This window comes from Hyperoodon ampullatus (genome assembly GCF_949752795.1).
Source record: "Hyperoodon ampullatus genome assembly, chromosome: 8".
Classification (NCBI taxonomy): Eukaryota; Metazoa; Chordata; class Mammalia; order Artiodactyla; family Ziphiidae; genus Hyperoodon; species Hyperoodon ampullatus.
This window is the reverse complement of record NC_136921.1, coordinates 44,840,884-44,867,400: the sequence shown is the minus strand read 5'-3', so window position 1 is coordinate 44,867,400 and position 26,517 is coordinate 44,840,884. Positions and strand designations below refer to the sequence as shown.

The following is a 26,517-nucleotide window of genomic DNA, read 5'->3' as shown; positions in this document are numbered from 1 at the left end:
TCCTACAAAGTGTGGGAAGTTGGGGGTTTTAGGGTTGGGTACTTGAAGGTATCTGAATCTGACCAACCAAGAGAAATATTGTGCTGCTACCAGGCTAGGCCATGAAGATACAACTGAACATTTTATCTTTATGTGTTATTGACTTAAAATGATCTCAACATTTTCTGGAAGTATCCATGCATGTAGATAAATTTCTCCCTATCTGTAGACAAGTCACTCATCATCATCTCACAAAGATTCCTAACACAGGTCTCACAGCGACCCCAACAAGCAATGGGAGAAAAGAGGAAGGCAAGTTCAAATGATCACTGATGGCCCCATTGAGGGGGTCACCTTTTGCTAAGAAGTTTACAATTAAAAGAGATACACTTGGTCCAACTCTTCACTTTGTGTGAGAAAAATGAGCTCGAAAGGCCTGATATGACTTACCCAAAGTCATTAGGGAATTAGTTGACAAAAAAAAAGCTAAGAGTAGAACCCAAGTTTGTCCACTAGACAAAAGGAAGCCTAGATACCAGGTTCAAGATGGCGGAGTAGAAGGACGTGCTCTCACTCCCTCTTGCGAGAGCACCGGAATCAAAACTAACTGCTGAACAATCATCGACAGGAAGACACTGGAACTCACCAAAAAAGATACCTCACATCCAAAGGCAAAGGAGAAGCCACAATGAGATAGGAGGGGCACAATCACAATAAAATAAAATGCGATAAATGCTGGGTGGATGACTCACAAACTGGAGAACACTTATACCACAGAAGTCCACCCACTGGAGTGAAGGTTCTGAGCCCCACGTCAGGCTTCCCAAACTGGGGGTCTGGCAATGGGAGGAGGAATTCCTAGAGAATCAGTCTTTGAAGGCTAGCAGGATTTGACTGCAGGACTTCAACAGGACTGGGGGAAACAGAGACTCCACTCTTGGAGGGCACACACAAAGTAGTGTGCTCATTGGGACCCAGGGGAAGAAGCAGTGACCCCATAGGAGACTGAACCAGACCTACCTGCTAGTGCTGGAGGGTCTCCTGCAGAGGCGGGGGGTGGCTGTGTCTCACCATGAGGACAAGGACACTGGCAGCAGAAGATCTGGGAAGTACTCCTTGGTATGAGCCCTCCCAGAGTCCTCATTAGCCCCACCAAAGAGCCTGGGTGGGCTCCAGTGCTGGGTTGCCTCAGGCCAAACAACCAACAGGGAGGGAACCCAGCCCCACCCACCAGCAGACAGGCTGGTTAAAGTTTTACTGAGCTCTGCCCACCAGAGCAACAGACAGCTCTACACACCACCAGTCCTTCCCATTAGGAAACTTGCACAAGCCTCTTAGATAGCCTCATCCACCAGAGGGCAGACAGCAGATGCAAGAAGAACTACAATTCTGCAGCCTGTGGAATGAAAACCACATTCACAGAAAGATAGACAAGATGAAAAGGCAGAGGAACAAGATAAAACCCCACAAAAACAACTAAATGAAGTGGAGATAGAAAACCTTCCAGAAAAAGAATTCAGAATAATGATAGTGAAGATGATCTGGGACCTCGGAAAAAGAATGTAGGCAAAGATCAAGAAAATGCAAGAAATGTTTAACAAAGACCTAGAAGAATTAAAGGACAAACAAACAGAGATGAACAATACAATAACTGAAATGAAAACTACACTAGAAGGAATCAATAGCAGAATAACTGAGGCAGAAGAACGGATAAGTGACCTGGAAGACAGAATGGTGGAATTCACTGCTGTGGAACAGAATAAAGAAAAAAGAATGAAAAGAAATGAAGACAGCCTAAGAGATGTCTGGGACAACATTAAATGTAACAACATTTGCATTATAGGGATCCCAGAAGAAGAGAGAGAGAAAGGACCTGAAAAAATATTTGATGAGATTATAGTCAAAAACTTCCCTAACATGGGAAAGGAAATAGCCACCCAAGTCCAGGAAGCACAGAGAGTCCCATACAGGACAAACCCAAGGAGAAATACACTGAGACACATAGTAATCAAACTGGCAAAAATTAAAAACAAAGAAAAATTATTGAAAGCAGCAAGGGAAAAATGACAAATAACATACAAGGGAACTCCCGTAAGGTTAACAGCTGATTTCTCAGCAGAAACTCTACAAGCCAGAAGGGAGTGGCATGCCATATTTAAAGTGATGAAAGGGAAGAACCTACAACCAAGATTACTCTACCCAGCAAGGATCTCATTCAGATTGAATGGAGAAATCAAAAGCTTTACAGACAAGCAAAAGCTAAGAGAATTCACCACCACCAAAACAGCCCTACAATAAAGGCTAAAGGAACTACTCTAAGTGGGAAACACAGAGTACAAACCCAAAACAGTTAAGAAAATGGTCACAGGAACATACATATCGATAATTACCTTAAACGTGAATGGGTTAAATGCTCCAACCAAAAGACACAAGCTTGCTGAATGGATACAAAAACAAGACCCATATATATGCTGTCTACAAGAGACCCACTTCAGACCTAGGGACACATACAGACTGAAAGTGAAGGGATGGAAAAAGATATTCCATACAAATGGAAACCAAAAGATAGCTGGAGTAGCAATACTCATATCAGATAAAATAGACTTTAAAATAAAGAATGTTATAAGAGAAAAGGAAGGACACTACATAATGATCAAGGGATCAATCCAAGAAGAAGATATAACAATTATAAATATATATGCACCCAATATAGGAGCACCTCAATACATAAGGCAACTGCTAACAGCTATAAAAGAGGAAATCGACAGTAACACAATAATACTGGGGGACTTTAACACCTCACTTACACCAATGGACAGATCACCCAAACAGAAAATTAATAAGGAAACACAAGCTTTAAATGACATAATAGACCAGATAGATTTAATTGATGTTTATAGGACATTCCATCCAAAAACCGCAGATTACACTTTCTTCTCAAGTGTGCATGGAACATTCTCTAGGATAGATCACATCTTGGGTCACAAATCAAGCCTCGTTAAATTTAAGAAAATTGAAATCATATAAAGCACCTTTTCTGATCACAATGCTATGAGATTAGGAATCAATTACAGGGAAAAAAATGTAAAAAAAAAACACATGGAGGCTAAGCAATATGTTACTAAATAACCAAGAGATAACTGAAGAAATCAAAGAGGAAATCAAAAAATACCAAGAGAGAAATGACAATGAAAACACAACGATCCAAAACCTATGGGATGCAGCAAAAAGAGTTTTAAGAGGGAAGATTATAGCAATACCATCCTACCTCAAGAAATAACAAATATCTCAAATAAACAATCTAACCTTACACCTAAAGGAACTAGAGAAAGAAGGACACACAAAACCCAAAGTTAGTAGAGGGAAAGAAATCATAAAGATCAGAGCAGAAATAAATGAAATAGAAACAAAGAAAACAAGCAAAGATCAATAAAACTAAAAGCTGGTTCTTTGAGAAGATAAAGAAAACTGATAAACCATTAGCGAGACTCATCAAGAAAAAGAGGGACAGGACTCAAATCAATAAAATTAGAAATGAAAAACAGAAGTTATAACAGACACCACAGAAATACAAAGCATCCTAAGAGACTACTACAAGCAACACTATGCCAATAAAATGGAAAACCTGGAAGAAACAGACAAATACTTAGAGAGGTATAACTTTCCAAGACTGAACCAGGAAGAAATAGAAAATATGAACAGACCAATCAGAAGTAATGAAATTGAAACTGGGATTAAAAACCTTCCAACAAACAAAAGTCCAGGACCAGATGGTTTCAAAGGTGTATTCTATCAAACATTTAGAGAACAGCTAATACCCATCCTTCTCAAACTCCTCCAAAAAGTTGCAGAGGAAGGAGCACTCCCAAATTCATTCTATGAGGCCACCATCACCCTGATACCAAAACCAGACAAAGATACTACAAAAAAAGAAAATTACAGACCAATGTCACCGAAAATATAGATGCAAAATACCTCAACAATATACTAGCAAACACATTAAAAGGATCATACACCATGAACATGTGGGATTTATCCCAGGGATGCAAGGATTCTTCAGTATATGCAAATCAATCAATGTGATACACCATATTAACAAACTGAAGAAGAAAAACCATATGATCATCTCAATAGATTCAGAAAAAGCTTTTGACAAAATTCAACACCCATTTATGATAAAAACTCTCCAGAAAGTGGGCATAGAGGGAACCTACCTCAACATAATAAAGGCCTTACACGATAAACCCACAGCAAACATCATTCTCAATGGTGAAAAACTGAAAGCATTTCCTCTCAGATCAGGAACAAGATAAGGATGTCCACCCTCGCCACTATTATTTGACATAGTTTTGGAAGTCCTAGCCACGGCAATCAGAGAAGAAAAAGAAATGAAAGGAATACAAATTGGAAAAGAAGAAGTAAAACTGTAACTGTTTGCAGATGACATGATACTATACATAGAGAATCCTAAAGATGCCACCAGAAAACTACTAGAGCTAAGCAATGAATTTGGTAAAGTTGCAGGATACAAAATTAATGCACAGAAATTTCTTGCATTCTTATACACTAATGATGAAAAATCTGAAAGAGAAATTAAGGAAACACTCCTATTTACCACTGCAGCAAAAAGAATAAAATACCTAGAACTAAACCTACCTAGGGAGACAAAAGACCTGTATGCAGAAAACTATAAGACACACTGTTGAAAGAAATTAAAGATGATACCAACAGATGGAGAGATATACCATGTTCTTGGATTGGAAGAATCAACATTGTGAAAGTGACTATACTACCCAAAGCAATCTACAGACTCAATGCAATCCCTATCAAATTACCAGTGGCAGTTTTTACAGAACTAGAACAAAAAAATCTTAAAATTTGTATGGAGACACCAAAGAATCCGAATAGCCAAAGTGGTCTTGAGGGAAAAAAACGGAGCTGGAGGAATCAGACTCCCTGACTTCAGACTATACTACAAAGCTACAGTAATTAAGACAATATGGTACTGGCACAAAAACAGAAATATACATCAATAAAACAGGATAGAAAACCCAGAGATAAACCCACACACCTATGGTCAGCTACTCTATGACAAAAGAGGCAAGGATATACAATGGAGAAAAGACAGTATCTTCAATACGTGGTGCCAGGACAACTGGACAGCTACATGTAAAAGAATGAAATTAGAACACTCCCTAACACCATACACAAAAATAAACTCAAATGGATTAGAGACCTAAATGTAAGACCGGACACTATAAAACTGTTAGAGGAAAACATAGGAAGAACACTCTTCGACATAAATCACAGCAAGATCTTTTTTGATCCACCTCCTAGAGTAATGGAAATAAAAACAAAAATAAACAAATGGGACCTAATGAAACTTCAAAGCTTTTGCACAGCAAAGGAAACTACAAGCAAGACGAAAAGGTAACCCTCAGAATGGGCAAAAATATTTGCAAATGAATCAACGGACAAAGGATAACTTCCAAAATATATAAATATCTCATGCAGCTCAATATTAAAAAAACAAACAACCCTGTCCAAAAATGGGCAGAAGACCTAAATAGACATTTCCCCAAAGAAGACATACAGATGGCCAAGAAGTACATGAAAAGCTGCTCAACATCACTAATTATTAGAGAAATGCAAATCAAAACTACAATGAGGTATCATCTCACACCAGCTAGAATGGGCATCATCAGAAAATCTACAAACAACAAATGCTGGAGAGGGTGTGGAGAAAAGGAAACCCTCTTGCACTGTTGGTGGGAATGTAAATTGATACAGCCTCTATGGAGAACAGTATGGAGGTTCCTTAAAAAACTAAAAATAGTATTACCATATGACCCAGCAATCCCACTACTGGGCATATACCCAGAAAAAACCATAATTCAAAAAGACACATGCACCCCAATGTTCATTGCAGCACTATTTACAATAGCCAGGTCATGGAAGCAACCTAAATGCCCATCGACAGACGAATGGATAAAGAAGATGTGGTACATATATACAATGGAATATTACTCAGCCCTAAAAAGGAATGAAATTGGGTCATTTGTAGAGACGTGGATGAATCTAGAGACTGTCATACAGAGTGAAGTAAGTCAGAAAGAGAAAAACAAATATCGTATATTAACGCATATATGTGGAACCTAGAAAAATGGTACAGATGAACCGGTTTGCTGGGCAGAAATTGAGACACAGATGTAGAGAACAAATGTATGGACACCAAGGGGGGAAAGTGGCGGGGGGTGGTGGTGGTGTGACAAATTGGGAGATTGGGATTGACATGTATACACTAATATGTATAAAGTGAATAACTAATAAGAACCTGCTGTATAAAAAAATAAAATAAAATTCAAAAATTCAAAAAAAAAAAGGAAGCCTACCTTTGTGAAGTGCCTGGCAGTGTACCCTTCTCTTTTATCATTTCACCAAATCTTCACAACCACGCCACAGAAAGGCATCATTTTCCCCACTTAACAGGTAAGAAAACTGAGGGTCATAAACCTAAGTAATTATCACAAGTTCACCCACTTGGAAAGTGATACTGCCACATGGAATTTCTAGCAAATGTTTGCAGCAAGCATTTTACAGCTTTGTGAGCACTCACACAGGAAGTGCCACGCATTGAAATAAGCTCATTACTATGTCACCTGACTAAAGTCTCACAACAGCCCCTTGTGATGTTTATGTATTGATAATATCATCTTCATAATGAAAACATGGAATTTTAGACTTCTTTTGTGCCTTTTCTGCTGTTTGTTATGTTTATTTTTTTGTTTTGTTTATCTCTTTAGACATAAAGACCATTCAAAGAACAGAAGACAAATGGGTTTTTCTCACATATTATTTTTTGGAGTCCAAATAGTCAATAGGTTTTAGGAGACAAGAGACTAATCATACTCTCACAGCTCTTAGCATTTTTCCCCTATGGATTGAATGTAAAGTATTTCTGTGGGAAGATGGATGAGGGACCAAAAATGGTAGCCCCACCTATCCTTGGAATTTTGTCAGGAAAAATAAACTGTAAGGTGATGCTTGATATCTTTGCTCTTACTCAAGGTTTAATTGGGTGGGAATACTGAGATAAGAGAGGAAATGTGCTTTTATTATTTTAACTTATCTGCACTTACCAGGATATACATGCAGCACAATTCTCAATGGTTTGTTCAGAAAATAAAGGAATTTATGTTTAAATAAAGCTATAGCTTGTGTCTCCTACAACCTATTCATCGAAAACTAGGTAGGAAAAATTGGGGGATATAGATAATAATAATAATAAAATTTAATGTGTAGGTTTTTTTGAAGATTTGTGAACAGACCTTCCAAATCACAGTAACAAATTTTTAATGTGCAGACATTGGCTCAGTCATCCATCTCTGTCTCCAAACCTTCCTGGATGCCCTACCCAGTGTCTGGAACACATTCCCATTCTCAGCTGTATGAGCTCGTGCCTTTTCAATTGTTCAATCATCCCCCCAAATTATTACCTTTCAGGATGCTTTTTGGTACTAACTAGAAGCATGATGGTAATTTCCTTTAGAATATCTGTCTGAATAACCTTTTCAGACTGCATTTTCTTCACTTGTAAAATGAGAGTCTGGATTAGATCATCAGCAAGGTGTCGTCCAGGTCTTAAATTTTATAGGTTTCTAGTATAATGTATTAAATCAACAAACGTATTGAGCACCTACTAATGCCAGGCTCTGTATAAGAAACTGGGGGAACCAGAATGCAGTCCCTCCCCTCAAACACCTTGTTCTATAGCAAGGGGGAGGGGCTCGGAGATGGCTAATTATCATTCAATATCAAAAATGATGAAATCAAGGTATGTGCACAGAGATGTAGTGATTATGGTTAAGTAAAACACAGAAAAGATGACATCTGAGTTGAGTCTTGAGAGATGAGTCAATAGGCCCAGACACAGAGGAAAGAACCTTCTACATAGAAGGAATAGCATAAGCAATGGCATAGGAGCATGAGAATACATGGGCAGAGAAAGAAGAGCACAGATGAGAGGAGCAGTAGAGCAGTAGGACAAGGACCACGTCCTCTGAGAAGTCAGTCATTCAGTGTAAGTCATCTGGAGCTGCCATATAGAAATCCAACAACTGGATGGCTTAAACCAGGGGTCCCCAACCTCCGGGCTGAGGACCATTACCGGTTAGGAACCAGCAGGAGGTCAGCACCAGGCGGGAGAGTGAGCGAAGTTTCATCTGCTGCTCCCCATCGCTCCCAATACCGCCTGAACCGCCCCCCGCCCCGCCCCCAGGTCCGTGGAAAAACTGTCTCCCACGAAACCGGTTCCTGGTGCCAAAAAGTTTGGGGACTGCTGGCTTAAACAATAAAAATTTATTTCCTGGGGCTTCCCTGGTGGCTCAGCGGTTGAGAGTCTGCCTGCCAATGCAGGGGACACGGGTTCGTGCCCCGGTCTGGGAAGATCCCACATGCCGCGGAGCAACTGGGCCCGTGAGCCAAAATTACTGAGCCTGCGCGTCTGGAGCCTGTGCTCCGCAACAAGAGAGGCCGCGATAGTGAGAGGCCCGCGCACCGCGATGAAGAGCGGCCCCCGCTCTCCACAACTAGAAAAAGCCCTCGCACAGAAACGAAGACCCAACACAGCCAAAAATAAATAAATAGATAAAGCAAAACTGTCAACAAGTAAAAATAAACACTATTATATTAAAAAAAAAAAAAATTTATTTCCTCACACAGTTCTGGAGGCTGGAAGTCCAAGATCAAGGAGTTGGCAGGTTTGGTTTCTCCTGAGGCCTCTGTCACTGGCTGCACTATTTGGAAAACAGTGAGGAAAAGCCTCAGGGCAGCCAGAGTGGCTACCATCAGGTGCATATATTAAAACTCAGTCACCTCATTCATAAGAGAACCCTTATGACTGCCTCAGCTAAATGACTGCATATTTGATTTTACATTCAATTTTGGAAAGCTAGTTTGTTTTGCCATTTCAGAAGTTTAGAACTGAAACCTTAAGCGTTTGGGAAGCCTACAGGGGAGATATGTCAATAACCATAAGAAATGGCTGCTGACAGATTGTATTTTTCAAAGATGGTCCCAGCAATCTCTCCCATCCCTCATGCTCTCCTGCACTGTAACCTTGCCACTGCACCATTAGTAAGTAAACTCTAAATCTTGTTTCCTTGAATTTGGGGCTGAACTCATGACTCATTTGTTGCTAAAGAATGGTGCTGTATGATTTCTGAGGCCATGAGGAAAGGCCGTGAAGCTTCCACCTGTTTCTCACCCTCTGGAAGCCCCATTTTGGGGCTTTCCCTCTCAGAACTCAGTCACCATGCTGTGCAAATCTTAAACCATGTTAAGAGGCCATGTGTAGAGGTGTTCCAGTCAATAGTTGCAGCTGAGACCAGCCTTTAGATGTCCCAGCCCAGGTGCCAGACAGGTGAGTGAGTGATCATGGAGAGAGATCCTCCAGTCCCAGCTGTTCCAGATTCCAGCTATTAAAGTCACTGCTAGTCACCTGAGTCTTCCTAGCTCTATTAAAGTCACTGCTAGTCACCTGAGTCTTCCTAGCTCAGGGGCCAGGTGTGGTAGAGCAGAGAACTGTCTCCACACACCCTTTCTTAATTCTTGATCTACAGTATCTGAGAGCATAATAAAATAATTTTTTATGCCACTAAATTTGGGGTGGTTTACTGCAGAGCAATAGTAACTTAGTGGGACAGTTAAACCACTAAGGGAACAAGATTTTTAAAAATACTTATAATAAGTAAAAAGATGAACCAAAAAAGTATAGTCTGAGTCCATTTAGTATGGAAAAATAGCTCTGCACACCTCAATATTGTTCCTGAAAAGTTCCCTATTTACAGTACAGCATACTATGCTCACAATGATATTCCAGTCTCACTAAGAAAATGTTAGATTTAGTTCAGGATATATAATTTTACAACACAGGGGAAATAGATCATACATTTTAGAAAGAAAAACACCTTTCATTGGTTAATATTTTAAAAGATTTGGTGCTTTAAAAGGAATAACATTTCCATTATCAGAAAAATTAAAACATAAATATTTTCATTCTTTGATAATACTGGATAAATTAGGCTTCACTATAATTTTTAACTGAACGTATTTCATATTTTTGGTGTTTGTGTTGCTTGTCAAGAGTAAGTCTTGGGAACTTGCATATTATTATTTATTTATTTATATACATTTTCTTTTTCAAAAGAGGATTTGAGGGGCTTCCCTGGTGGCACAGTGGTTGCGAGTCCGCCTGCCGAGGCAGGGGACATGGGTTCGTGCCCTGGTCCGGGAAGATCCCACATGCCGCGGAGCGGCTGGGCCCGTGAGCCATGGCCACTGGGCCTGCGCGTCCGGAGCCTGTGCTCTGCAACGGGAGAGGCCACAACAGTGAGAGGCCCGCGTACCGCAAAAAAAAAAAAAAAAAAAAAGAGGATTTGAGGAGGCTTTGATGTTTGCTTAACCAGCTTCATACCCCATCCAGCTTACTGTGTATGATGGAATCATTAAGAAATACACTTCGACAATGGTGATGATGTTAAATTATGGCCTCTCTAGAGACGAGGGACTATGCCCTATTACTTGTTTATGTATCCCCAATATTGCCTAGTTCAATTCTTTGTAACAGAAGCTCAAAAGAGATATGGTGAATTGAATTGACAGAATTGTGTTCAGATCTTTATATAACTTATGTCTAAAATTTCTCTCCAGAACACTACGGAGAAATCAGCAAAAAGGTCTGAAGTAATCATTATCCTCAAGTAATACCAAAAAGCCATGTAAAATACCACTCACTTCTAAAATGGATATACCTATGCATTACAATAAACACACCACATGATGGGCTTTTCTAATTTTATTTCCATGGAGTTTTACACAATTCAAGTGGTATTATAAAGAGCCCAATTATAGTTCAGGTCAGGACTAACATTGAATGAGGAGGATGGTGCATGTGGTTGCATGTGGTTGTGTGTGTACCTGTGCATGAGTATGTATGTTTAGAAGGGAAGCAGATTTATTAGCAGAAATAGGACTTCAGGTCTCATAATACATCACAAATATTCTTTGCAAAGAGCAGACAGTGACTGGGGCAAAGTGGGGTCTGGTGGCTGGCCCCTAGGAAGACACAGGGTGCCAGCAACCATGCTAACATCAGGAGTTCTGGTTACTCCTTTCCTCCTGGAGACCAGCAAAGCCCAGGTCCTCTTCCCACCCTTTGAAGGTTCTCACCCTGCAGCTCCATATAGGACCCCCATTAGCATTCATCCTAGAGTGCTGGGTCCCCGACTAGAGACAGGTCAGGTGGAGGTTCCCTCCCAGTTGTTCCATTGTACAACTCAAGATTGCAGAGATGGACTGTTGACTAAAATTTTATCTTTGCTGGTCATTAAACTATATGCAGGCAGTGTAATTGCAGTTGGGGATGCAATTAAAATTCAATTCAAAATATATGGTCCGTATCCTTCAGAATTTATAATCTAGTGGGAAAGACAGGCTCAGACATTTCTAGCTAGCCATAGTCATTTCTGACTATAGACATCAGATGCTAGTCTTTAAGTATGAGTGAAGTGCTGTGTGGGGAATCTGTGGAGGGAGGTCGTTACCTCTGGTACTGTGGAGGAAAATACAGATCTCACTTGACTCTCAGTTTTGACAGATGGTTCTGATTAGAACAGCTAGTGCTACAAATTGTAAAATGTTTTTAATAAAATAATTATAATAGTATTTAATTTATTGAACATACACAATGTCCAAGATTCTAGCATTATGCTATATACTTGACTGCATTTCTTATTTTACCCTTAAAAGAGCCCTAGAAGTAGGTACTATTATTATACTTGGTTTATAGATAAAGTAACTGAAGTTTAAAGAAGTGACTTACCTAAGGTCACACAATTAGAAAATGGCAGAGCCAGGACATCCACAGAGTTCAGGATATTTCAAACCAAATTTTGCACTGCTCAATGTCAGGAAAATATCTGGATTCCTTGCCTCCATAATATAATGGTTCTGATATTTTAAAATATTTCTGTGTTCTGATTTCCCCTTACCCTCAAGAAAGAAAAGAAATTTAACACAAGACTTAATTTGTAACTCAAGATTTATCTGTCTTTATCGATACAATAGAGTATTAGTTGTCTAATAATTTTTCTAGTTAATTGCTAATTAATTATATATTTCAGATTGCTTGTAGTATGTTTCTTTAAGAAGAGTATAGACAGCTTTATTCGTAGGTTACAATTATAAGATTATACAGTTCCCACCACTGATTTAAAAATAATTAATGAAGGCTTATATGGCTGTTAGCATAACTGACACAACCTTGTGTTTTACAGTTCCTCCTGTCCTTTCACTGACCCTACCCAGGACTGTACTGTGTGGTAAATCACTTCTCTGTCATCAAGGGCTTTGCAGTTAACAGGTATTGTTTAGTAATCATTAGGACCAGGTGGCCTCTATGCTCTGTTAGTCCCAAAACAATGATGGAAACCCTTGCTGACATATTCCTGGTGAGCACGAGACTAGTTACCCACTCATAAATCTTGATTTAGGAATGCATGTCCTGCTTCCAAGCACCTACTTTCATACCCCAGGTTAACTATAAAATTATCCAATGGCCCCTCAGTGGTGAGGAGTGCAGCTGCGAATGCTTCCAGATTGTTGTCCACCCAATCCAGATCCTACCCTGTGAGTAAGTTACCCTATGATAAACTGATCCATTGATTATATGGAGCTGTCTGCCTCAATTTTTGGTCTCACAATGACTTCTCAGTTCTGTGGACACTTTCATTCCCTCCATCTACCAACAAGGCTCAAGTTTCAAGATGGCAAGGGCATTATTTCAAAAATGTTGATTTCTAGTTCACTGGAGGAAGCAAGAACCTCTTCAGACATTTTATGTTCAAAAGCGTCAAAATTTCCTATACCAAAATACACAGGCCACAATTTTTGAACAAGATGTCTATGGCACACAAGTTACATACCACACCACACCACATCAACCATTCCACCCACCTGGAGCAGAAGCAAAGAAGCTTCTGTAGCTTGTATTACTCCCTTCGAAGCCCAGGAGACCATAATCTCTTTCCACTTGAGAATAAAATTATAGCCTTTATCCAGTAGGTTAGTTTATCAACTGATCTCTGGTTTCCAAATTAATCAACAAGTATACAAGTAGAGCACAATGCCAAAGAAAATGTACAAATGCATCTGGTATCCCAGACTGGATTAAGCAAAGAGCAAATTTAAGTATGTGCTTAGGGTACCACAAAAAGTTAAAATAGCATGTAAGCTGTCATTAGGAGAGAGAAGTATACTTTAATAAACTACATTACACTGATTTTATAAATCAGATTAAAACATTTTTTTGAAATATGTTTGAGAGGTTGAGGAGACGGGGAGGCATCATAACCTTTACAGAGGTTGAGGCCGCTAAAGGCAATCAACCCTTCTTTATATCTCAGAGTAGAACAGTTTGACATAGAATACAATTGATCAATCAGAATCCCTCCAAATTCTTTATTTGTGACAGATATTGGGAGGTTTTAATATAGTTCACAAAATGGTTCTAGTCAATAATGGGGTCTATTTCTAAGTACTTGTCCTCATGTGGCTTAGAGTTTCAACAGTCGGTTGCTTCGACTGAGGATTCAATAGGAGAAATTGTGGACATACTTCAGTGGATGTTTATTGAATTAATGAACCAGAAGCAACAGACCTGGATTCAAAACCCACTTTCTTTCATTTCTAACCTGTGACCGTGGATCACTTACCTTGAGCTTAGGTTTCTACATCCATAAAATGAAAATCACATTATGTACTTCATGGGGTTGTTATGATGATTAAATGAGATAATGTAAGTGAGATTATCTCATTAAGGTAGTTGAATCTCTTATTTGGGGTTGGGAGGATTAGAAATGAGACACTTATTTAAGGAACTGTATTAAAATCCTTCATAACCTCCCCATAATGATTCATTCATTCATTCATTAAAAGTATATAGAATACCTACAGGTACAGTATTAGGTACAGAGAATCTTCCATGATAAAACCTTAGGAAAGAGGACTTTATATGTCCATTTGGACATAGTTTACAAACTACGTAGTCTTTGATAGAGTCTGCAACAATTCATTGTAGTTTCAACCTAACCATCCCTCCCTAGTGCCGCCCTCCCAACTTTGCATAAGAGAGGGAGTGAGAGTGTCTGTTTTACACTTTACAATACAAATTACCTAGTGATTTTCAAAAATCAAAGTTTAATGGCTTGGTACTTTTAGAGTCACGAAATAGGTGCAAATGTCAAAACTGCCCAACTAAAATGTCACTCCCTCTGCGAACTCGCACCCAAAATGTCACCTCCTCTTGAAGGCACCCTCCTCTCTGGTCTCTAAGATTTCACAAATGCTGCTCCACCTGTCTGAATCATGCTCTCCTGACTCCCTACCTCAGGTCATTGGCTCCTACCCAAACTTCAGCACTCTCTTCAGTCATTCTCTGTCCTGGATGGCTCCTCTGTTCTCACTCCTACTGTCCCCAGTCTAAATAGGGGCCTTTCTCACCCTTATAGTAGGGTATTAAAATGAAATCAAGTTTGTTTTTTCTTAACTGGAAAGATCATTTAAAACATGTTAGTAGTGGAAACAATCATTCACCTTTGAAGCAGATTCTTTTGCTTTAGGAAAATCACTAGAATACTTTTATAAACATAATAACCACCATTGTTCTTGGAGAAAAATATTAAGTCATCTTTAATCTGAAAGCTAGTACTTCAGACAGAGATGTGAAACAAGCCACTGATCATTGTACATTCTGTTGTCTTTAGCATAAATACACCCTTGCAGAGACAGAGACAGATAATGTTAAGTTTTTTCCTAAGTATTTAATCTTGCCTCTGAACCCACCTCCCACCCCTGACCCAGGAGATATGTATATCTTTTATAAAAGAATTTTTTTCTCACAGACTGGTTTGGAACAGTCCATTTCGGGCTTTCACTTAACGTCGTGTTAGAGTGAAGATCTGGGATGGCCTTGGAACAGCTTTACCATGGCTGAACTCTTGGCAATGCACCCATGGGTTTTTTTATTGAATAACCCAGACTTTGAAGTATGTCTTCTAAACTGTGGCATTGTCTTGTCTATTCCCCTGAGGCTAAAGAGTACCTGCTGGGTGAGGATGAAGGAATTGGGTGTTTCCACTGTCAATCATCCTTGGGTGGGAGATGAAGTAGGCCTGGGCATGGACTGGGAGAGGGCAGACTTCTTCCCAGTTAATAGACAAAGGAGAGGTAAGTGTAGAAACTCCACAATGTGTAGATGCCTGGGGTGACCTGCCACATGGAACAGTCTCTGACATACAATATCAATTTATTTATATTTAATATTGATGGAAGATCCTAAGAGTAGCAGGTCTCTTTTAATGGCAGCTGAGTTAAAAGGTACTTTCTATGTTGTGCTTGAATTATCCCTAAGCCTTCAGTTAAGCGTTAAGTATTTCAGTAGGCTTGGCTGTGCTCTGCGGAATTAAGGGAGAACTTTGTGCACACATCTAGTGTGAAGCAAAGAAGAGCAGCAGCAGCACTAAAAGGCACTTACAGGACATCAAAAAATAAACTGTGGAATATGGAGCTATAACGTCCAGATCAAGATGGCTAGTCAATTGGTCAGTGATCATCGGGACAGATTGTGGAACATGGAAGTGTTCCTTGGAGATTTATAGAACTTATTTGGGAAGCAAATCCAGTAAAAGAACAGATTTCCCACAATTCTCCCCAAGGGCTATTGCTATTGTTTGTGGGAACATTGATAGAAAAGTATGTGCTTTTTAAAGGTCAAAAAACTTGGACTCCATTCTTCATTTTGTCTTTTCTACAGAACCATCAACTTATTGACAATAAGGACTGTGTCTCTATTATCTTTGCATCATCACAGTTTCTAGAACAGTGTCTGGAACACAATAGGTGCTCAAAAATATTTGCTGAGTTACACATGCATAAAGTCTGTCATAATATTGTCTTCAACTTGATGAGTTGACTTAGGTCAATAGTCATTTAAAACTGGTTGTGAAACTGGAAACCAAAAAACTCCTAGAAGAAAACATAGGCAGAACACTCTTTGACATAAATCGTAGCAATATTTTTTGGATCTGTTTCCTAAGGCAAAGGAAACAAAAGCAAAAATAAACAAGTGGGACCTGATTAAACTTAAAAGCTTTTGCACAGCAAAGGAAACCATCAGCAAAATGAAAACACAACCTACTGGATGGAAGAAAATATTTGCAAATGATGACCAATAAGAGGTTAATATCCAAAATATACAAACAGCTCATACAACTCAATATCAAAAAACCTCAAACAACCCTATTAAAAAATGGGCATAAGACCTGAATAGACATTTTTCCAAAGAAGACATACAGATGGCCAACACACATGTGAAAAGATGCTCAACACTGCTAATCACTAGAGAAATGCAAATCAAAACCACAATGAGATATCACCTCACACCTGTCAGAATGTCTAAAAGACCATAAATAACAAATGTTGGCAAGGATGTGGAGAAAAGGGAACCCTTGTACACTGTTGGTAGGAATACAAATTAGTGCAGTTCCTATGGAAAACAGTACAGAAGTTCCTCAAAAACACTAAAAGTAGAACTACCAGATGATCCAGCAATTTCATTCCAAGGTATATATCCAAAGAAAACAAAAGCAATTTAAAAAGATACATGCACCCCAATGTTCATAGCAGCATTATTTACAATAGCCAGGATATGGAAGCAACTTAAGTATCCATCAACAGATGAATGGATAAAGAAGATGTGATACACACACACACACACACACACACACACACACACACCCAAAACGGAATGAAATACTACTCAGCCATAAAAAAAGAATGAAAGTTTGCCATTTGCAACAACATGGATGGACCTGGAGGGTACTATGCCTAGTGAAATAAGTCAGATAGAGATAGACAAATACTGTATGTTATCACTTGTATGTGGAATCTAAAAAATAAAACAAATGAATGAATATAACAAAACAGAAACAGACTCACAGATATAGAGTACAAACTAGTGGTTACCAGTGGTGAGAGGGAAGTGGGGAGGGGCAAGATAAGGGTAGGGTTTTAAGAGGTACAAACTACTATGTATAAAATAAATAAGAAAAAGGATACATTGTACAGCACAGGGAATATAGCCAATATTTTATAATAACTTTAAATGGAGTATAACCTATAAAAATTCTGAATCACTATGTTGTACACCTGAAACTAATATAATATTGTAAACCAACAATACCTCAATTAAAAAAACTGGTTATTAGAAATATACTGAAATAGAATTAGTAAGATACCTTGATACCGTCTATTGTAAGGCTGTTGCTATAACTTTCAAACTGGAAAATATGTTTTAAGCACAGATTCCTGCAAAAAGCTGCACAATCATCACATATTGCCAGAGAATCAGGAAACCAGAAGAGACCTGAAGGCCATTTAGTTCCCTCACTTTATGAATGAAGAAATTAAAGTCCGGAGTGAAAAAGTAACTTGTCCAGAGTCACACATCTCACCAATGGTGGAGCCAGGGCTAGGTTGCACCTGTTCTGATTCATTGCTCTTCTTCTTAGTACTACATCATACACTTCTACTAAATCATACCAATCATGGGTCCGTGGCTAGATGGGCAGTTGATAGTATTTATTTGTATTTTATGTTTAAAAAATACTCTGAAACAATAGATGGTGTTGAGATTTTTTTACATCATATTTTGCTTGATTTTTTGAGCACTGAAGATCCTTAAAAGTCCTAAACAGTGATTATCATACCTGGCTCTAAAAAGACCTATGCCAGGGTCGTAGCCCAAGCCAGCAGGACTCAGGCATTGGTATTTTTGAAAAACCTTCCCCAAATGTTTATAATTGCAACCAAGATTGAAAATCATTGTTCTAAAATAGTTTTATTTAATGTCCTTATCCATTTTCCAATCCTTTTGTTTACATTTCCCAACTTCTCCCGGATGTCCTCCTCTATGATTAACTGGGAGACACTGAGAATGCACAGTCCTCATTTGGATTTCACTGATGACCAGTGGGACCTTCCTAAATTAGTGTAGTTCAATGCTAAAACCATTTAATTTACATTAAACACAAAAGACATTTCCACCTGCTTGGGACAACACAGTATTGCATTATTTTAGAGAATAGGTTTCCATAGAATCACATGATCAGCAAGAAGCATATCATTCAAATCTCAGCCACTAGGGAAATTTTTACCTATAGTACATGTCCTCTTTGTTCAAAATCATCAAGGAGAAGTATTTTTTATTTTCTTTTGTTATTCTTTGCCACACTGCTGAGAATGTTCTTTACTTAACCGATTTAATGTAACTGCTGTCTTCTGTGGAAATGAAGAACAATGAATAGATTGCCTGTTTACATATCTTTTCTTTAGTTGTGGACTCACAAATTCAAAACTTAGCCTTCTTTTCTTCAGGCTAATAATAACTTAACCTGTCATTATGGCCTATATTTTATAACCATTTATAGTTTTCATTCCTTCTCTCTGAACATAATTAGAGCACTGTATAATAAAATAGTTATTTACCTTTGCTTTAGCATGTCATCTAAAGGTGAAAAATGCAATGAGGTCAACATTTTTAAGTATCATTACCTTCATACTCAAATACTTTCCATTTTATACCTTATTTTTCAATTTTAAGACATAAAATACAGTTACTGGGTAATAAATTATAATTATCTTACCTTGTATTTGAAAATAGAATGCAAACATAAAGCTTTCTTGCTTTGGTAATTTCTGTAATTTATACACAGCATTGATGAGGCCCTAGGTATAATTCAAATGTACAGACTGCACCCAAAATACCATAAACATAAGCTTTTCTCAGAGCAAATCGTCACTGAAGCACCAGCTCAGACAAGAGAATTAGTCATTAACTCTTCAGGCAGCCTTTACATTTTCTTTATATAGTGTTATCTATACTCATCGTAATATTGTGCCATTTTTACCAGCTAGTTAAGATTTCATTGTATAAACAGTAGCTGAATATATTCATGTCAAAGATAATCATTCCTTTAAAAGGTTTCTTTGTCAGGTGTTCATTAAAGTGGATTTCACATCAAAATGATAGTCACTAATATAGGGCAAACATCTTACCCATCTGGCAGGTCTTTTTAAAAATTTAATTTTATTAGCACTGTATCAAATCCTCAGCCTGTATTATGTCTCCTTAACAGCACAAAAATCTGTTTTATGAATGCACACAGTTGGTGGGCATCCAAAGTGGAATAATCTGTGTATCATTTACGAATATAGGAGACCACAATAGAAGTGATACTGCTCATGAATGCATCAGAAATTCACCATTAAAAATATCTATTTTCGGGCTTCCCTGGTGGCGCAGTGGTTGAGAGTCCGCCTGCCGATGCAGGGGACGCGGGTTCGTGCCCCGGTCTGGGAAGATCCCACATGCCGCGGAGCGGCTGGGCCCGTGAGCCATGGCCGCTGAGCCTGCGCGTCCGGAGCCTGTGCTCCGCAAGGGGAGAGGCCACAACAGTGAGAGGCCCGCCTACAGCAAAAAAAAAAAAAAAAAAAAAAAAAATATCTATTTTCACCAATGGTATACTTTGTAAACAGTGCTTCCACTTTCTTAATATTGGTCTTCAGAAATTCATTTTGTGATAAATTCCCTAAATAAAGGCTTCTTCCCAGCTGATGTTTACCACTCCGGGCTGCATGAAGCACTGGCATTTTGCTTCAAGACAGGAGGTAACAGGAATAAATACAGCACCAGCTACATTTCCTCTGCATCAGATATGTGAATGTTTTGAGCATTGTAATGGGTAGCGTGGGTGACACAGAATTTCACAAAATCGCCCACACAAAGAGCAGCCCTTCTTCAGAAGGCACAGCAGACACCATTTTGTCTCATTCCAAAGCAGTTCACAACCTTCTCCAGTTTTTCAGTTGAAGCGTTCAGACACAAAGTTTTTAATCTTAACCTGATGGGACATGATGAATTTTTAGGAGGGCAATTTGATTTCTAGACAGTAGGAGGGAGAATAGAAAAGGGCAAGAATTGAGGTCACAGCTGTAAATATCTCTGAGTTCTCTGAAGGAGTAAATTAAAGTGAGAATAGCCTTTATTTTTAGTTACATAGACACTGATAGGCATTATATTAATGCCAGTGTAAGATTTCATTCTTACATTTCTTCATAGGAGGGACCATATTTGCCCTGGGGGCTTGGTGGCAAAGGGGTCAGGGTAGGGATAAGTCATGAAACCCACTCCATGTCCTTCCGTGGAGATACGTGAGAAACCAGTTGTGGGCTGCTGCCTAGGAAGCCCCACCCAGTAAGAAGACCTCTTGGGGCTCTGATTGGCCTATGAATGTGTTAATCACAATTATATCAACATATGCTGTGCTGTAGCTGTTTGTGGGGAGATTTTAAGGGATTTTTAGCTTTGTTTGCTTTTGCTTTAGATTTTGGCAAGCCAAAGGATATATCTAAGTGAGAGCTGGCTTTTAACATTGTAACCTGACTCTTCCCAAATTTACTGTCACTGCTTAAAACACTTTGGCGTATATTATTGGAATTCCCTTCTACTCCAACGGCTCATCTTTTTCTATATCCTGAGTACTATCAATCTTCATCCTTTGAGGGAAGATTTTATTTTGTGTATGTATTTGTTTCTTATTGTGGAAAACACACATAACATAAAATTTGTCATTTTAAAGTGTACAATTTAGTGCCTTCACAATGTTGTGCAACCATTACTACCGATCTAGTTCTAGAACATTTTCATCACCCCTGCTCAAAAAGCAGTCACTCCACATTACCCCCTCCCCTAGCCCCTGACAACAGCTAATCTGCCATCTCTATGGATTTGCCTATTCTGGATATTTCACATAAACGGAACCGTACAACATGTGTCCTTTTGTGTCTGTATTCTCTCACATGTAATGTTTTTGAGGATCATCCATGTTGTATCTGTATTTGTTTTGAAGCAACAGGAAGTCAAATAGAACCTAGTCTGGTCAGTTGGCTGAGTATATACTGTTTGAAAAGAGTTTAAGTGATATTACAAAGTAAATGAGATTAATTTTCCTATGTGCTTATGTTTTGTTTTTTTTTTGCCCTTGAATATATAGGTTCTATTTACACTAAAAAACAAAAAACAAAAAACCCCCACACCAAATAAACACCACAATACATTATTACCTATACTCAGAATATAAGTATTGCTTGATTACTGCCAAGTAGACTTAGGTTCTCTTTTTCGGGGGTGGGAGTTGGCCAAAGGATGTGATGCTGAAGATGTTACACAGAAACTGACATCCCCCTAATGAAAAATATGAGGTACTGTATCTGAATTCAGATCTTAGGTGACTATAAGGCAAAGTATTCAAGTTATGCTTTTATAGCCTCTCTTTGTAACATCCTCCCTTTTTTTTTTTTTGCGGTACGCGGGCCTCCCACTGCCGTGGCCTCTGCCGTCGCGGAGCACAGGCTCCGGACGTGCAGGCCCAGCGGCCACGGCTCACGGGCCCAGCCGCTCCGCGTCATGCGGGATCCTCCCGGGCCGGGGCACGAACCCACGTCCCCTGCATCGGCAGGCGGACTCTCAACCACTGCGCCACCAGGGAAGCCCCCATCCTCCCTTTTAATTGCCCACTCTCCTAGTTCTCCCATTAAGATAATAACATAAATTCACTCTAAAATATTTATGACTTAATGAATTTAGAAACTAATGAAGATATCCTTGCTTAATTCTACAAATTAATTAACTTTTGATCAATAAGTGGAGAGAGATGTTAAGGGAAGGATCCTTTCTTGTTCTCTCAAATCACACCAAATGGACCAGTGTGGTTCTCAAACTTTTTTGTGTCTAAGAATCACTAGTATATTTGTTTTAAAATATAAATTTCTAGACCCCAGAAATTCTGATTCAGTCTGGGTGAGAAGCAGAAATCTCTACTTTCAATAACTATCCTAGTTTGGTGGTCCTCAGACTTTAGTGTGTATCAGAATCACTCTGAGGGCTTGTTAAAATACAGATTTCTGGACCTCAGAATCTAGAGTTTCTGATTCATAGGTCTGGAGTGGGGCCTGAGAGTTTACCTAACAAGATCCCAGGTGATGCTGATGCTGCTGGTTGGGGACCATGTTTTGAGAACCACAGTCTTACGTGATTCTAAAATAACTGTGCCTTGGCTACATTTGGAGCCATACTGATAAACTAATCACAATTCTGCAAATCAAGTTAAGCCTGTATGGCAGCCTGTGATAAAAGGGCTTGGCTTTCACAGGGGTGGAATAAAATAAACCTTTGTCCCTGGCTGTGGAAGCATCAATAATTTTCACAAACAATTTTAATAGGGTACTATTTTAATCTAAAATATCAGTTAAGGACCTAAAACCAATGCATGAAAAACAATATTTTCTTTTGACTTTCAGGTGTACATATAAAAATTTGTAAATTATTGTTACAGACTTCATTTAAAATAATTTATATATAAAAAAAACAACGGGGGACTTCCCTGGTGGTGCAGTGGTTAAGAATCCGCCTGCCAACGCAGGGGACACTGGTTTGAGCCCTGGTCTGGGAAGACCCCACATGTCGCAGAGCAACTAAGCCCACGCGCCACAACTACTGAGCCTGCGCTCTAGAGCCCGCGAGCCACAACTACTGAGCCAGTGTGCTGCAACTACTGAAGCCCATGTGCCTAGAGCCCCTGCTCCGCAACAAGAGAAGCCACCGCAGTGAGAAGCCTGCACGCCACAAAGAAGAGTAGCTCCGGCTAGCCGCAACTAGAGAAAGCCCGCACGCAGCGACAAAGACCCAACACAGCCAAAACTAAATAAAATTAAAAAAAAAACAAAAAAAAAACTGAAGCACTTAAGAAAATCACTGTTTAATGGCTTGGGGTTTCAGTAGAAAACTGATTCAGGGGTACAGCCTACTGGATAATTCTGAGATTGCAAAGGAAAAAATTGTCATGGGAGTTTTAATATTTAATATCTTTCTTTTATGTATTAATTTCTTTCCATGTTTCTTTATAAGCATGGTATAATGGAAACATCATGAACTTTGGAGGTTCAAGATCTTTCTTTGTCTTGTGACCTTCCTTGCTATATGACCTTGGGCAAGTTACTCAAGCTTCAGGTTCCTACACTGTATAATGGGGTAACACAATAATTACTACCCAGCAGAGCTATTATGACAATTAGGAAATAAAACATTTAAATTTCCAGCATAATGTTGGACTTATTGCAGAAACTATGTCCTTTACACACACACACACACACACCAACAAACATAAAAGAAAAAAACTCAGTTTCTGACCTTCTTTCTATACAAGTTCCCTAAACGTAATTCTGCTTTGAAGGAACAACATTTACCAGCACATGTGGGGACTCCATGTTGGTGTTTCTCTGCATTTTGACTTCTGATAGTTCTATGCTTTAATGAGTTAGGGAAAACCAGGCAGTGGAAGAGCCTCATCACCCTTTGCTGGTATTAAAACATAATGATGGAGGGCCGCGCCACGGCCTGAAAGGCAGCTGGGAGGCTGCCAGAGGAAACACTGTCGCTCTGGAAACGGGAGCAAGCCCTGTTGAAGACCCTTGTCGTGGACCGGGACACGGAGGCGTGGCAACGGGACCCCGCCTTTTTGGGCCTGCAGAGGGTCCGGGGCGTGGACGTGTCCTTTGTGAAGGGCGACGGTGTCAGCACCTGTGCCTCCCTGGTGGTGCTCAGCTACCCTGAGCTTGAGGTGATGTATGAGGACTGTCACATGGTGAGCCTGACAGACCCCTATGTGTCAGGCTTCCTGGCCTTCCAAGAGGTGCCCTTCCTGGTGGACGTGGTACAGTGCCTGCGGCAGAAGGAGTCCCGCCTCATGCCCCAGGTCCTTTTTGTGGATGGAAATGGGGTGCTCCACCACCGAGGCTTTGGGGTGGCCTGCCACCTTGGTGTCCTCACATACCTGTCCAGCATCGGGGTGGCCAAGAAACTCCTGCAGGTGGACGGGCTGGAGAACAACGCTCTGCACAAGGAGAAGATACGGCTCCTGAAGGCTGGAGGAGACTCATTTCCTCTGATGGGAGGTTCCGGGACCATCCTGGGCATGGTGCTAAAGAGCCACGACCACAGCACCAAGCCCCTCTATGTCTCTGTGGGGCACAAAATGAGCCTGGAGGCAGCCGTGCGCCTGACCCATGGCTGCTGCAAGTTTCAGATCCTGGAGCCCCTGCACCAGGCTGACATCCGCTCCCCAGACTACATCCGCAGGACCCTGGGAGTCCAAGGGGCCCCTGCCTTGCGGCCGAAAGGAGCAAGAAAGCACAGAGGCCAAAGCCGTGCCCCCAGGGACTCTCAGAAGAGCCCGCAGATTTAGAAATTATCCATTGACTTTCTATCATGGGGCTTGAGAGTTTGTTCCCTCTCACACAGCCTCTCATACACTTTCCTTCCACCCATCTTCTCATTTTCATTGAATCAGAATTCAATGTCTGCGTTATTCTTTTTTTGCACATACTACTCATAGCTGAGTAATGTAATGTGATTACCTCTCCTTTTTTGTACAACCTCTTATTTTTCCTGCACTTGATAACTGCCTCATGTTTTGGGTTTGGTTTATTTTCTCTGTATCCATTCCTTATTACCAAACCCTGCAATGGAAATATGAATTGGTACTTTAAAAGCATCAGGCCATCTTGAATTTATTTTTTTCTCAGAGCCTGTGGTAGCCAGCTTCCAAGACGGCCTCCTAGGGCTGGTGTAGCCCTATGGCCACACTGAACCTGGTCCATCTGTATGACCAATGGAGGTGTGGGTATGTGAGGGTGTGTCACTTCTGATACTAGGCCTAAAACACATAGGGAATTTTGTCTGGATGGTGCCCCCTCCTTCTCTCTCCCCCCTCATCATTCACTTTGAGAGAAGTCAGCTGCTATGTTGTAAACTGCTCTGTGAAGTCCACATGGCAGAGAACTGAGCCCACCTGCCAGTCACCATGTGAGGAAGTCATCTTGGACAGCCTCCAGCCCTGCTCAAGCCTTTAGATGCCCCCAGCCCTGGCTGTCATCTGACTGCAACCTCAGGAGAGACCCTGGGACAGAACCACCTAGCCAGTCTGCTTCCAGGTTCCTATCTCACAGTTTCTGAGTATCTCACCTTTGTTCTGGAATAATATTTTTATGCAGCAGAACATAACTAATACAGAGCCACTACTCCCATAAAAATAAAAACAACAAAAAAAACCTTAATGATTAAATGAAGCATCTCAGCTAAATACTTTCCTGTAAAAAAATTGTTTAAGTAGAAACCATACTCAGTGCCTTCAGTCAATTAATTCCCTCTGTTCATTCTCAGAGAAGACACTTATAAATTGATCCTTGTCTAAGATAAACAACAGAAAATGAGATCACATTAATGACAAGGCCCAAATTGTGATGTTTCTGGACATGCTTAGGAACTCACATCTTGAGTTCTTCAAATCTCCCTGTGATTTCGTGGAGTGTCCGTGGTGGTCTCAAGTGTGCTTGGAAATGGGTTCACTCATGTTTTCGGCTCTGGCTTCCTGGTCAAGCAATCCAGTGTTGTGATTCAGTGATCTCCTGTTGGGCCCGGGGATCTGCATTAAAACAAGTACTCCAGGAGATTCTGAAGAAAGGCATCTTTTTTTTTTTAACATCTTTATTGGAGTATAATTGCTTTACAGTGGTGTGTTAGTTTCTGCTGTATAACAGTGAATCAGCTATATGTATACATATATCCCCATATCCCCTCCCTCTTGCATCTCCCTTCCACCCTCCCTATCTCACCCCTCTAGGTGGTCACAAAGCACCAAGCTGATCTCCCTGTGCTATGCGACTGCTTCCCACTAGCTATCTATTTTACATTTGGTAGTGTATATATGTCCATGCCACTCTCTCACTTCGTCCCAGCTTACCCTTTCCCCTACCCATGTCCTCAAGTCCATTCTCTACATCTGCGTCTTTATTCCTGTCCTGCCCCTAGGTTCTTCAGAAGCACTTTTTTTTTTTTTTTAGATTCCATATATATGTGTTAGCATACGGTATTTTTTTTTCTCTTTCTGACTTACTTCACTCTGTATGACAGACTCTAGGTCCATCCACATAACTACAAATAACTCAATTTCATTTCTTTTTATGGTTGAGTAATATTCCATTGTATATATGTGTCACATCTTCTTTATCCATTCATCTGTTGATGGACATTTAGGTTGCTTCCATGTCCTGGCTATTGTAAATAGCGCTGAAATGAACATTGTGGTACATGACTCTTTTTGAATTATGGTTTTCTCAGTAGTGGGAATGCTGGGTCATATGGTAGTTCTATTTTTAGTCTTTTAGGGAACCTCCATACTGTTCTCCACAGTGGCTGTATCAATTTACATTCTTACCAACAGTGCAAGAGGGTTCCCTTTTCTCCACACCCTCTCCAGCATTTATTGTTTGTAGATTTTTTAATGATGGCCATTCTGACTGGTG

General features: G+C 39.9%; 1 protein-coding gene across 1 annotated transcript in view; it reads left to right on the top strand.

Moving 5' to 3' along the window:
- The window catches only part of LOC307057494 (endonuclease V-like), a gene marked incomplete at both ends in the record, with an annotated part of 37,798 nt that extends 13,386 nt beyond the window's left edge, over positions 1-24,412 (top strand). The window contains 2 exon segments of the mRNA XM_079710688.1: positions 23,559-24,318; positions 24,321-24,412. Coding sequence (XP_079566814.1) covers positions 23,559-24,318; positions 24,321-24,412 — 852 coding nt within the window.
- Positions 24,413-26,517: the final 2,105 nt, after the last annotated feature.